General features: G+C 46.6%; 1 protein-coding gene across 1 annotated transcript; it reads left to right on the forward strand.

Annotated features, from left to right (window-relative positions):
• Positions 1–532: 532 nt before the first annotated feature.
• Positions 533–12,673, forward strand: sst1.1 (somatostatin 1, tandem duplicate 1). Its single transcript, XM_061045735.1, has 2 exons — positions 533–781; positions 12,330–12,673. Exons 1-2 carry the CDS (start codon positions 644–646, stop codon positions 12,546–12,548), a joined length of 357 nt encoding a protein of 118 aa, XP_060901718.1. The 5' UTR covers positions 533–643; the 3' UTR covers positions 12,549–12,673.
• The last annotated feature ends 815 nt before the right edge of the window (positions 12,674–13,488 follow it).

The raw sequence follows: 13,488 nt of genomic DNA on the forward strand, positions 1-13,488 counted from the left end.
AAACGCTTCATGCCGGCGCTCCCAAGCTGCAGCCAGCGCTTTTCTAACCTGGAATAAACGGCAGGTGGACCCGGGGCCTAATGCACGCCCATAGTCCTCCTGAGTTTATCTCGATATGTTCAGGAGTGCAGAGTGCAGAATCCTTTCTGAATGAATCTTGACATTATTGTCTTGAAACATGTTTGTGTGACTCTCTGCACCCTTACAGGTAAACATTTTATAAAAAAAACGCTGCAGGTTGAAATAAAAACACTGAATATTGAAACAGTAAATCTCATCCTGGCCGCCCTGTCTGCGTCCTGCCGGGGGGCCGCGAGCCTCAGGATGAGAAACTCTGTCAACTGAGCAGCAGGAAGGAAAGAAAAAGTGAAAACGGATCATTTCACTAAAGCAGGAGGCGCAAAACACAATCATCATCAACATCATCATCAGTCACCCCCCCCCCCCCCCCACCGAAACCCCTCCCCCGCCCGGTGATCAGTGACGTCAGCGGGGCTGTATAAGAGCCGCTCTGACGGGACAGAGCCAGAAGATCCTCCGACCCGCAGACAGACAGACAGACACACAGACAAACACACAGACAGACAGACAGACAGACAGACACACAGACAAACACACAGACAGACAGACAGACAGACAGGTGATGAAGATGGTCTCCTCCTCGCACCTCCTGCTGCTCCTCCTCTCCCTCACCGCCTCCATCAGCTGCTCCTCCGCCGCACAGAGAGACTCCAAACTCCGCCTGCTGCTGCACCGGACCCCGCAGCTGGGCTCCAAACAGGTCCGACACACACACACACACGCACACACACACACACACACACACACACGCAGTCATACAGACACACGGAGAGACATTCTTTCAATGAAACCCTCAAACGGCTTTTTTTCTTCTTCTACGGTTTCTTCATAACAACAACTTTTGGTCTCTTCAGTCTGCAGCAGGTTCAACTTTATTTTATATTCACAAAAAAACATTGTTGTATATATTATACAGTTAAACTAATAACTTTAAAAATCTAACAGAATGTGTCATTAGAGATAGTTTGTATTGTTTGGTTAGTTTAAATAAAGTTTTATTCAAACAGCTGCAAAAGTGTTAAACAATGAACAAATAACAAAATGTGTTTTTGACATATTTAAATATTTTAACATTTATAAATGACAATTGTATTATTTAATTTATTACAAAACAAAATTAAACAATGAAGTCAAAACGTCTCAAATATTTCTCAGACAGACAGACAGGTAGGTAGGTAGGCTGCTATTTATGAACCTGAAATACAAAAGTGCTTCAGAAGAAAAATTGGCATCAGAAAAAGCATGGTGAGTTGGACAGGTGATGTTGTAGAAACTTTATTTAAATCAATATCAGGATCAAATTCAGTTCTACTGACTGAAGATCGGATTATGATTTCTTCTTCTGTCTTTATTGCCCCCGGGTTATGCCTGTCAGGATGCTGCTCGTCTTAAAGGACGTCACCTGCAGTCAGAACTCAGGGCTGAAAAACAAATATGAAGTCTGTTTTTTCTGAACATGCTGTAAAGATATTAAATATATAGTGGCAGAGAAAGGGAACGAATAAGATCTGTATTTAAAATAAAACGTTTCAATAGAAACGGATTTGAACATCAGTCAAAAACATTTTTATGTGATAAATACTAAAAAATAAACAATGCAAACAAACAACTGATCTTCCTGTTCCTTTTGAAGTCTTCCCTTCCATGAGCACCGGTGGTTTGAGGAAGAAGCTCCTGTTGTCTCTTTTTAAACGACTGACGTTTGATGATGCTCGGAGACTAAATGTGAAGCTCTTTTTCAGACTGTTTTTTTTCTGCAAAAGCGTCGTTACTGAGCTCAGCCATCGTCATGTCTTTGAACATTAATACTGTCAGTCTTGTGATGTCACTGATGACATCATCTGTCCTCGGCTCGAAAGAGATCTGTTTCCGGTCGGATATAGAGACATGTTATGTTGTTACGTCTGGCACGACGGTAAAACTTTCCACAAACATGAGCCGTCCTCGTAGGAGCATCTTCAGGACCAACAAGTGATAGTTAAACATCGACAAACACTGCATCATGAATCTGTGCTCCAGAATCATTTAAAGAAATTCTACTTTTTAGTTTCATATTTTTATAGTTGCTGAGCCGAGTCATAGTGAACCAAACATGACAGCCGAATGTTGCCTTGTAGCTCAGATAAATTATACAAATAGTTAGTCTGCATTCTTTATCGTTCTGTACGGCTCCTCTTGTTTGTTTAGTTGATTTAAAAAAAAAAAGCCCACCAGACTCCATTGACAAAAACAGTAATTTTAAGGTCACAGAACACAGGAGTAAGTGGTCCAGCTCAGCCTCCAGAATTTAGTTTGTTTCACAATGACACAAATAATCCAACACATCGAGGTTGAGGTAGACGAGTAACTCCTCTGTCCTGTGAGGTTAAAGTGTTTATGAATGTAGTGAGGTGTGTTTGTAGAGACGTAACAGCTGTTTGTGTTTAAAAACAAAAAGGTTTCTCTCTGTAGAGAGACGTTACAGTCTGTTTAGCTGCTGCAGACGTTACAGTCTGTTTACCTGCTGCAGACGTTACAGTCTGTTTACCTGCAGACGTTACAGTCTGTTTACCTGCTGCAGACGTTACAGTCTGTTTAGCTGCTGCAGACGTTACAGTCTGTTTACCTGCAGACGTTACAGTCTGTTTACCTGCAGACGTTACAGTCTGTTTACCTGCAGACGTTACAGTCTGTTTACCTGCTGCAGAGGTTACAGTCTGTTTACCCGCTGCAGACGTTACAGTCTGTTTACCCGCTGCAGAGGTTACAGTCTGTTTACCTGCTGCAGACGTTACAGTCTGTTTACCCGCTGCAGACGTTACAGTCTGTTTACCCGCTGCAGAGGTTACAGTCTGTTTACCCGCTGCAGACGTTACAGTCTGTTTACCCGCTGCAGACGTTACAGTCTGTTTACCTGCTGCAGACGTTACAGTCTGTTTACCTGCAGACGTTACAGTCTGTTTACCCGCTGCAGAGGTTACAGTCTGTTTACCCGCTGCAGACGTTACAGTCTGTTTACCTGCAGACGTTACAGTCTGTTTACCTGCTGCAGACGTTACAGTCTGTTTACCCGCTGCAGACGTTACAGTCTGTTTACCCGCTGCAGAGGTTACAGTCTGTTTACCTGATGCAGACGTTACAGTCTGTTTACCCGCTGCAGACGTTACAGTCTGTTTACCCGCTGCAGACGTTACAGTCTGTTTACCCGCTGCAGACGTTACAGTCTGTTTACCCGCTGCAGACGTTACAGTCTGTTTACCCGCTGCAGACGTTACAGTCTGTTTACCTGCTGCAGACGTTACAGTCTGTTTACCCGCTGCAGACATTACAGTCTGTTTACCCGCTGCAGACGTTACAGTCTGTTTACCTGCTGCAGACGTTACAGTCTGTTTACCCGCTGCAGACGTTACAGTCTGTTTACCTGCAGACGTTACAGTCTGTTTACCTGCTGCAGACGTTACAGTCTGTTTACCCGCTGCAGACGTTACAGTCTGTTTACCTGCAGACGTTACAGTCTGTTTACCTGCTGCAGACGTTACAGTCTGTTTACCCGCTGCAGACGTTACAGTCTGTTTACCCGCTGCAGAGGTTACAGTCTGTTTACCTGATGCAGACGTTACAGTCTGTTTACCCGCTGCAGGCGTTACAGTCTGTTTACCCGCTGCAGACGTTACAGTCTGTTTACCTGCAGACGTTACAGTCTGTTTACCCGCTGCAGGCGTTACAGTCTGTTTACCCGCTGCAGACGTTACAGTCTGTATACCCGCTGCAGACGTTACAGCCTGTTTACCCGCTGCAGACGTTCAAGTCTGTTTACCTGCTGCAGGCGTTACAGTCTGTTTACATGCAGACGTTACAGCCTGTTTACCCGCTGCAGGCGTTACAGTCTGTTTACCTGCAGACGTTACAGTTTGTTTACCTGCTGCAGACGTTACAGTCTGTTTACCTGCTGCAGATGTTACAGCCTGTTTACCCGCTGCAGACGTTACAGTCTGTTTACCTGCAGACGTTACAGTCTGTTTACCCGCTGCAGGCGTTACAGTCTGTTTACCCGCTGCAGACGTTACAGTCTTTTTACCCGCTGCAGGCGTTACAGTCTGTTTACCTGCTGCAGACGTTACAGTCTGTTTACCTGCAGACGTTACAGTCTGTTTACCCGCTGCAGGCGTTACAGTCTGTTTACCCGCTGCAGACGTTACAGCCTGTTTACCCGCTGCAGACGTTACAGTCTGTTTACCTGCTGCAGGCATTACAGTCTGTTTACATGCAGACGTTACAGCCTATTTACCTGCTGCAGGCGTTACAGTCTGTTTACCTGCAGACGTTACAGTCTGTTTACCTGCAGATGTTACAGTCTGTTTACCCGCTGCAGACGTTACAGCCTGTTTACCTGCTGCAGACGTTACAGTCTGTTTACCTGCAGACGTTACAGTCTGTTTACCCGCTGCAGACGTTACAGCCTGTTTACCTGCTGCAGACGTTACAGCCTGTTTACCCGCTGCAGACGTTACAGTCTGTTTACCTGCAGACATTACAGTCTGTTTACCTGCACACGTTACAGTCTGTTTACCTGCAGACGTTATAGTCTGTTCACCTGCAGACGTTACAGTCTGTTTACCTGCAGACGTTACAGTCTGTTTACCTGCAGACGTTACAGTCTGTTTACCTGCTGCACACGTTACAGTCTGTTTACCTGCAGACGTTACAGTCTGTTTACCTACAGACGTTACAGTCTGTTTACCTGCTGCACACGTTACAGTCTGTTTACCTGCAGACGTTACAGCCTGTTTACCTGCTGCACACGTTACAGTCTGTTTACCTGCAGACGTTACAGTCTGTTTACCTGCAGACATTACAGTCTGTTTACCTGCAGACGTTACAGTCTGTTTACCTGCTGCACACGTTACAGTCTGTTTACCTGCAGACGTTACAGTCTGTTTACCTGCAGACGTTACAGTCTGTTTACCTGCTGCAGACGTTACAGTCTGTTTACCCGCTGCAGACATTACAGTCTGTTTACCTGCAGACTTTACAGTCTGTTTACCTGCAGACGTTACAGTCTGTTTACCTGCTGCAGACGTTACAGTCTGTTTACCCGCTGCAGACGTTACAGTCTGTTTACCTGCAGACGTTACAGTCTGTTTACCTGCAGATGTTACAGTCTGTTTACTCGCTGCAGACGTTATAGTCTGTTTACCCGCTGCAGACGTTACAGTCTGTTTACCCGCTGCAGACATTACAGTCTGTTTACCTGCAGACTTTACAGTCTGTTTACCTGCTGCAGACGTTACAGTCTGTTTACCCGCTGCAGACATTACAGTCTGTTTACCTGCAGACTTTACAGTCTGTTTACCCGCTGCAGACGTTACAGTCTGTTTACCCGCTGCAGACATTACAGTCTGTTTACCCGCTGCAGACATTACAGTCTGTTTACCCGCTGCAGACGTTACAGTCTGTTTACCCGCTGCAGACGTTACAGTCTGTTTACCCGCTGCAGACATTACAGTCTGTTTACCCGCTGCAGACGTTACAGTCTGTTTACCCGCTGCAGACGTTACAGTCTGTTTACCTGCAGACGTTACAGTCTGTTTACCTGCTGCAGACGTTACAGTCTGTTTACCCGCTGCAGACATTACAGTCTGTTTACCTGCAGACTTTACAGTCTGTTTACCTGCTGCAGACGTTACAGTCTGTTTACCCGCTGCAGACATTACAGTCTGTTTACCTGCTGCAGACATTACAGTCTGTTTACCTGCTGCAGACGTTACAGTCTGTTTACCCGCTGCAGACATTACAGTCTGTTTACCTGCTGCAGACGATACAGTCTGTTTACCCGCTGCAGACATTACAGTCTGTTTACCTGCAGACGTTACAGTCTGTTTACCCGCTGCAGACATTACAGTCTGTTTACCTGCTGCAGACGTTACAGTCTGTTTACCCGCTGCAGACATTACAGTCTGTTTACCTGCTGCAGACGTTACAGTCTGTTTACCCGCTGCAGACGTTACAGTCTGTTTACCCGCTGCAGACGTTACAGTCTGTTTACCTGCAGACGTTACAGTCTGTTTACCTGCTGCAGACGTTACAGTCTGTTTACCTGCTGCAGACGTTACAGTCTGTTTACCTGCTGCAGACGTTACAGTCTGTTTACCTGCAGACGTTACAGTCTGTTTACCTGCTGCAGACGTTACAGTCTGTTTACCTGCAGATGTTACAGCCTGTTTACCCGCTGCAGACGTTACAGCCTGTTTACCCGCTGCAGACGTTACAGTCTGTTTACCTGCTGCAGACGTTACAGTCTGTTTACCTGCAGACCTTACAGTCTGTTTACCTGCAGACGTTACAGTCTGTTTACCCGCTGCAGACATTAGTCTGTTTACCTGCAGACGTTACAGTCTGTTTACCTGCAGACGTTACAGTCTGTTTACCTGCTGCACACGTTACAGTCTGTTTACCTGCAGACGTTACAGTCTGTTTACCTGCAGACGTTACAGTCTGTTTACCTGCAGACTTTACAGTCTGTTTACCTGCTGCACACGTTACAGTCTGTTTACCTGCAGACGTTACAGTCTGTTTACCTGCAGATGTTACAGTCTGTTTACCTGCACACGTTACAGTCTGTTTACCTGCAGACGTTACAGTCTGTTTACCTGCAGACGTTACAGTCTGTTTACCTGCTGCACACGTTACAGTCTGTTTACCTGCAGACGTTACAGTCTGTTTACCCGCTGCAGACGTTACAGTCTTTTTACCCGCTGCACACGTTACAGTCTGTTTACCTGCTGCAGATGTTACAGTCTGTTTACCTGCTGCTGACGTTACAGTCTGTTTACCTGCAGACGTTATAGTCTGTTCACCTGCAGACGTTACAGTCTGTTTACCTGCAGACGTTACAGTCTGTTTACCCGCTGCAGACGTTACAGTCTGTTTACCCGCTGCAGACGTTACAGTCTGTTTACCTGCTGCAGACGTTACAGTCTGTTTACCTGCAGACGTTACAGTCTGTTTACCCGCTGCAGACGTTACAGTCTGTTTACCCGCTGCAGACGTTACAGTCTGTTTACCCGCTGCACACGTTACAGTCTGTTTACCTGCTGCAGATGTTACAGTCTGTTTACCTGCTGCTGACGTTACAGTCTGTTTACCTGCAGACGTTATAGTCTGTTTACCTGCAGACGTTACAGTCTGTTTACCTGCAGACGTTACAGTCTGTTTACCCGCTGCAGACGTTACAGTCTGTTTACCCGCTGCAGACGTTACAGTCTGTTTACCCGCTGCAGACGTTACAGTCTGTTTACCTGCTGCAGATGTTACAGTCTGTTTACCTGCTGCAGACGTTACAGTCTGTTTACCCGCTGCAGGCGTTACAGTCTGTTTACCTGCAGACGTTACAGTCTGTTTACCTGCAGACGTTACAGTCTGTTTACCCGCTGCAGACGTTACAGTCTGTTTACCCGCTGCAGGCGTTACAGTCTGTTTACCCGCTGCAGGCGTTACAGTCTGTTTACCTGCTGCAGACGTTATAATCTGTTTACCTGCAGACGTTACAGTCTGTTTACCTGCTGCAGACGTTAGTCTGTTTACCTGCAGACGTTACAGTCTGTTTACCTGCAGACGTTACAGTCTGTTTACCTGCAGACGTTACAGTCTGTTTACCTGCAGACGTTACAGTCTGTTTACCTGCTGCACACGTTACAGTCTGTTTACCTGTAGACGTTATAGTCTGTTTACCTGCAGACGTTACAGTCTGTTTACCCGCTGCAGACATTACAGTATGTTTACCTGCTGCAGGCGTTACAGTCTGTTTACCTGCTGCAGACGTTATAGTCTGTTTACCCGCTGCAGACGTTACAGTCTGTTTACCCACTGCAGACGTTACAGTCTGTTTACCTGCTGCAGACGTTACAGTCTGTTTACCCGCTGCACACGTTACAGTCTGTTTACCTGCAGACGTTACAGTCTGTTTACCTGCTGCACACGTTACAGTCTGTTTACCTGCAGACGTTACAGTCTGTTTATCTGCTGCAGGCGTTACAGTCTGTTTACCTGCTGCAGACGTTACAGTCTGTTTACCTGCAGACGTTACAGTCTGTTTACCTGCAGACGTTACAGTCTGTTTACCTGCTGCACACGTTACAGTCTGTTTACCTGTAGACGTTATAGTCTGTTTACCTGCAGACGTTACAGTCTGTTTACCCGCTGCAGACATTACAGTATGTTTACCTGCTGCAGACGTTACAGTCTGTTTACCTGCTGCAGGCGTTACAGTCTGTTTACCTGCAGACGTTACAGTCTGTTTACCTGCTGCACACGTTACAGTCTGTTTACCTGTAGACGTTATAGTCTGTTTACCTGCAGACGTTACAGTCTGTTTACCCGCTGCAGACATTACAGTATGTTTACCTGCTGCAGGCGTTACAGTCTGTTTACCTGCTGCAGACGTTATAGTCTGTTTACCCGCTGCAGACGTTACAGTCTGTTTACCCGCTGCAGACGTTACAGTCTGTTTACCTGCTGCAGACGTTACAGTCTGTTTACCCGCTGCACACGTTACAGTCTGTTTACCTGCAGACGTTACAGTCTGTTTACCTGCTGCACACGTTACAGTCTGTTTACCTGCAGACGTTACAGTCTGTTTATCTGCTGCAGGCGTTACAGTCTGTTTACCTGCTGCAGACGTTACAGTCTGTTTACCTGCAGGCGTTACAGTCTGTTTACCTGCTGCAGACGTTACAGTCTGTTTACCTGCAGGCGTTACAGTTTGTTTACCTGCTGCAGATGTTACAGTCTGTTTACCTGCTGCAGGCGTTACAGTCTGTTTACCTGCTGCAGACGTTACAGTCTGTTTACCTGCTGCAGGCGTTACAGTCTGTTTATCTGCTGCAGACGTTACAGTCTGTTTACCTGCTGCAGGCGTTACAGTCTGTTTACCTGCTGCAGACGTTACAGTCTGTTTACCTGCTGCAGGCGTTACAGTCTGTTTATCTGCTGCAGACGTTACAGTCTGTTTACCTGCTGCAGACGTTACAGTCTGTTTACCTGCTGCAGACGTTACAGTCTGTTTACCTGCTGCAGGCGTTACAGTCTGTTTACATGCTGTAGACGTTACAGCCTGTTTACCTGCTGCAGACGTTACAGTCTGTTTACCTGCTGCAGACGTTACAGTCTGTTTACCTGCAGACATTACAGTCTGTTTATCTGCTGCAGGCGTTACAGTCTGTTTACCTGCTGCAGACGTTACAGTCTGTTTACCTGCAGGCGTTACAGTTTGTTTACCTGCTGCAGACGTTACAGTCTGTTTACCTGCTGCAGGCGTTACAGTCTGTTTACCTGCAGACGTTACAGTCTGTTTACCTGCTGCACACGTTACAGTCTGTTTACCTGTAGACGTTATAGTCTGTTTACCTGCAGACGTTACAGTCTGTTTACCCGCTGCAGACATTACAGTATGTTTACCTGCTGCAGGCGTTACAGTCTGTTTACCTGCTGCAGACGTTATAGTCTGTTTACCCGCTGCAGACGTTACAGTCTGTTTACCCGCTGCAGACGTTACAGTCTGTTTACCTGCTGCAGACGTTACAGTCTGTTTACCCGCTGCACACGTTACAGTCTGTTTACCTGCAGACGTTACAGTCTGTTTACCTGCTGCAGGCGTTACAGTCTGTTTACCTGCTGCAGACGTTACAGTCTGTTTACCTGCAGGCGTTACAGTTTGTTTACCTGCTGCAGATGTTACAGTCTGTTTACCTGCTGCAGGCGTTACAGTCTGTTTACCTGCTGCAGACGTTACAGTCTGTTTACCTGCTGCAGGCGTTACAGTCTGTTTATCTGCTGCAGACGTTACAGTCTGTTTACCTGCTGCAGGCGTTACAGTCTGTTTACCTGCTGCAGACGTTACAGTCTGTTTACCTGCTGCAGGCGTTACAGTCTGTTTATCTGCTGCAGACGTTACAGTCTGTTTACCTGCTGCAGACGTTACAGTCTGTTTACCTGCTGCAGACGTTACAGTCTGTTTACCTGCTGCAGACGTTACAGTCTGTTTACCTGCTGCAGGCGTTACAGTCTGTTTACATGCTGTAGACGTTACAGCCTGTTTACCTGCTGCAGACGTTACAGTCTGTTTACCTGCTGCAGACGTTACAGTCTGTTTACCTGCAGACATTACAGTCTGTTTACCTGCTGCAGGCGTTACAGTCTGTTTACCTGCTGCAGACGTTACAGTCTGTTTATCTGCTGCAGGCGTTACAGTCTGTTTACCTGCTGCAGACGTTACAGTCTGTTTACCTGCAGGCGTTACAGTTTGTTTACCTGCTGCAGACGTTACAGTCTGTTTACCTGCTGCAGGCGTTACAGTCTGTTTACCTGCAGACGTTACAGTCTGTTTACCTGCTGCACACGTTACAGTCTGTTTACCTGTAGACGTTATAGTCTGTTTACCTGCAGACGTTACAGTCTGTTTACCCGCTGCAGACATTACAGTATGTTTACCTGCTGCAGGCGTTACAGTCTGTTTACCTGCTGCAGACGTTATAGTCTGTTTACCCGCTGCAGACGTTACAGTCTGTTTACCCGCTGCAGACGTTACAGTCTGTTTACCTGCTGCAGACGTTACAGTCTGTTTACCCGCTGCACACGTTACAGTCTGTTTACCTGCAGACGTTACAGTCTGTTTACCTGCTGCACACGTTACAGTCTGTTTACCTGCAGACGTTACAGTCTGTTTATCTGCTGCAGGCGTTACAGTCTGTTTACCTGCTGCAGACGTTACAGTCTGTTTACCTGCAGGCGTTACAGTCTGTTTACCTGCTGCAGACGTTACAGTCTGTTTACCTGCAGGCGTTACAGTTTGTTTACCTGCTGCAGACGTTACAGTCTGTTTACCTGCTGCAGGCGTTACAGTCTGTTTACCTGCTGCAGGCGTTACAGTCTGTTTACCTGCTGCAGACGTTACAGTCTGTTTACCTGCTGCAGGCGTTACAGTCTGTTTACCTGCTGCAGACGTTACAGTCTGTTTACCTGCTGCAGGCGTTTCAGTCTGTTTATCTGCTGCAGACGTTACAGTCTGTTTTCCTGCTGCAGACGTTACAGTCTGTTTACCTGCTGCAGACGTTACAGTCTGTTTACCTGCTGCAGACGTTACAGTCTGTTTACCTGCTGCAGGCGTTACAGTCTGTTTACATGCTGTAGACGTTACAGCCTGTTTACCTGCTGCAGACGTTACAGTCTGTTTACCTGCTGCAGACGTTACAGTCTGTTTACCTGCAGACGTTACAGTCTGTTTACCTGCTGCACACGTTACAGTCTGTTTACCTATTGCAGACGTTACAGTCTGTTTACCTGCAGACGTTACAGTCTGTTTACCTGCTGCAGACATTACAGTCTGTTTACCTGCTGCAGGCGTTACAGTCTGTTTACCTGCTGCAGACGTTACAGTCTGTTTACCTGCAGACGTTACTGTCTGTTTACCTGCTGCAGACATTACAGTCTGTTTACCTGCTGCAGATGTTACAGTCTGTTTACCTGCTGCAGGCGTTACAGTCTGTTTACCTGCAGACGTTACAGTCTGTTTACCTGCTGCAGACATTACAGTCTGTTTACCTGCTGCAGGCGTTACAGTCTGTTTACCCGCTGCAGACGTTACAGTCTGTTTACCCGCTGCAGACGTTACAGTCTGTTTACCTGCAGACGTTATAGTCTGTTTACCTGCTGCACACGTTACAGTCTGTTTACCTGCAGACGTTATAGTCTGTTTACCTGCTGCAGACGTTACAGTCTGTTTACCTGCAGACGTTACAGTCTGTTTACCTGCTGCAGACGTTACAGTCTGTTTACCTGCTGCAGACGTTACAGTCTGTTTACCTGCAGACGTTACAGTCTGTTTACCTGCAGACGTTACAGTCTGTTTACCTGCAGACGTTACAGTCTGTTTACCTGCAGACGTTAGTCTGTTTTTCTGCTGCAGACGTTACAGCCTGTTTACCTGCAGACGTTACAGCCTGTTTACCTGCAGACGTTACAGTCTTTTTACCCGCTGCAGACGTTACAGTCTGTTTACCTGCTGCAGACGTTACAGTCTGTTTACCTGCAGACGTTACAGTCTGTTTACCTGCTGCAGACGTTACAGCCTGTTTACCCGCTGCAGACGTTACAGTCTGTTTACCCGCTACAAGAGAACAGTTTGTTTAGCTCCAGTTGATCAGCACAAACCTAAAAAACCTCTGAGTTAAAGGTCTGTGTTAATGTTCCTGTTTCCCTCTCTGTGTTTTCAGGACGTGTCTCGGGCCTCGCTGGCGGAGCTGCTCCTCTCTGATATCCTGCAGATGGAGAACGAGGCGTTGGAGGAGGAAAACTTCCCTCTGAATGAAGGAGAAGCTGAAGACATCCACGTAGATCTGGAGCGAGCGGCCGGCAGCGGGCCGCTTCTCGCCCCCCGAGAGAGGAAGGCCGGCTGCAAAAACTTCTTCTGGAAGACGTTCACCTCGTGCTGAGCCTCGGTCAGACGCTGTACAGACTGTGTGAAGAGTTCAGACTGTTCTCAGCTGATCCTTTCTGAATGTAAACACCATCAAGCTATTTTTAATTGTTAGTTTGAATAAAATCTGTTTGAGACAAACACTGGCTGAGTCTGCTGATGGAGGAGGAGAGGAAATAAAAGGTTTTTATTGGAGCTGCTCATTAACAGCTGAGGGGAGGGGGGGGCAGCTGTGAAATAAAAGTTAATGAAGGTTAATAAAGATGGAGGAGTCTTCATGGCAAACAGAGAAAACACATTTTAGTTTGCCATCAGCTGTTTCATCACACAACAAGAGATCAGAGAAGAAGACTTCCTGAGTCACACGTTAAAGCTGCACAGGACGAAGACTCATTACATTAAATGCATCAAATTTTAAACATCTGAATAAACTTCCTTTAATTTTGAGGTTAGAAGACAAATATTTATAAGAAAAAATGAATAAAGCTCCTGTAAGAAACTTTTAGTTTGTTTCAATTTTGGTGCCCCCTGTGGACGAAGTGATACGTCTTCTTTGCCTGTTTTTACAGCCTGGTTCAAAAAACCAAATAGGTGTGATTAGCTCATGTCTCGATGGACACACACTGTACGGGGGGTGAATGTTTTGATGACTCATCAGTTTTGATTTGATGAAGGATAAGAGTTATTCACAATAAGGCGTGTAGCTGACCTGATTGACAGGTGGGCGCGGTGTAACGGTTTGTCAGGAGGTTTAAAACCCGCCTCAGCTCCAGCTCTCAGCCTGTCGTTAGGTTGACTGAAAGTTAGACTGAGACAGCATTTCCAGCATGGAGACCGCCATCGATGGGACTCCAGCGCCCCCTGCAGGAACAGACGGGTGATGCTTCAGGCTTCAAACATTCATATTTACAGTCTATGGTGTAGGCAGTGTCCTGATTTTGTTCTAAAACATATCT

Source organism: Labrus mixtus, chromosome 9 (assembly GCF_963584025.1).
Source record: "Labrus mixtus chromosome 9, fLabMix1.1, whole genome shotgun sequence".
Taxonomy (NCBI): Eukaryota; Metazoa; Chordata; class Actinopteri; order Labriformes; family Labridae; genus Labrus; species Labrus mixtus.

Bases quoted from the DNA above. Each gene is read 5' to 3' on its own strand.
- sst1.1 (XM_061045735.1), top strand. From the start codon at position 644: ATGAAGATGGTCTCCTCCTCGCACCTCCTGCTGCTCCTCCTCTCCCTC. The intron at 782-12,329 runs GTCCGACACACA...CTGTGTTTTCAG, and splicing joins CGCAGCTGGGCTCCAAACAG to GACGTGTCTCGGGCCTCGCT.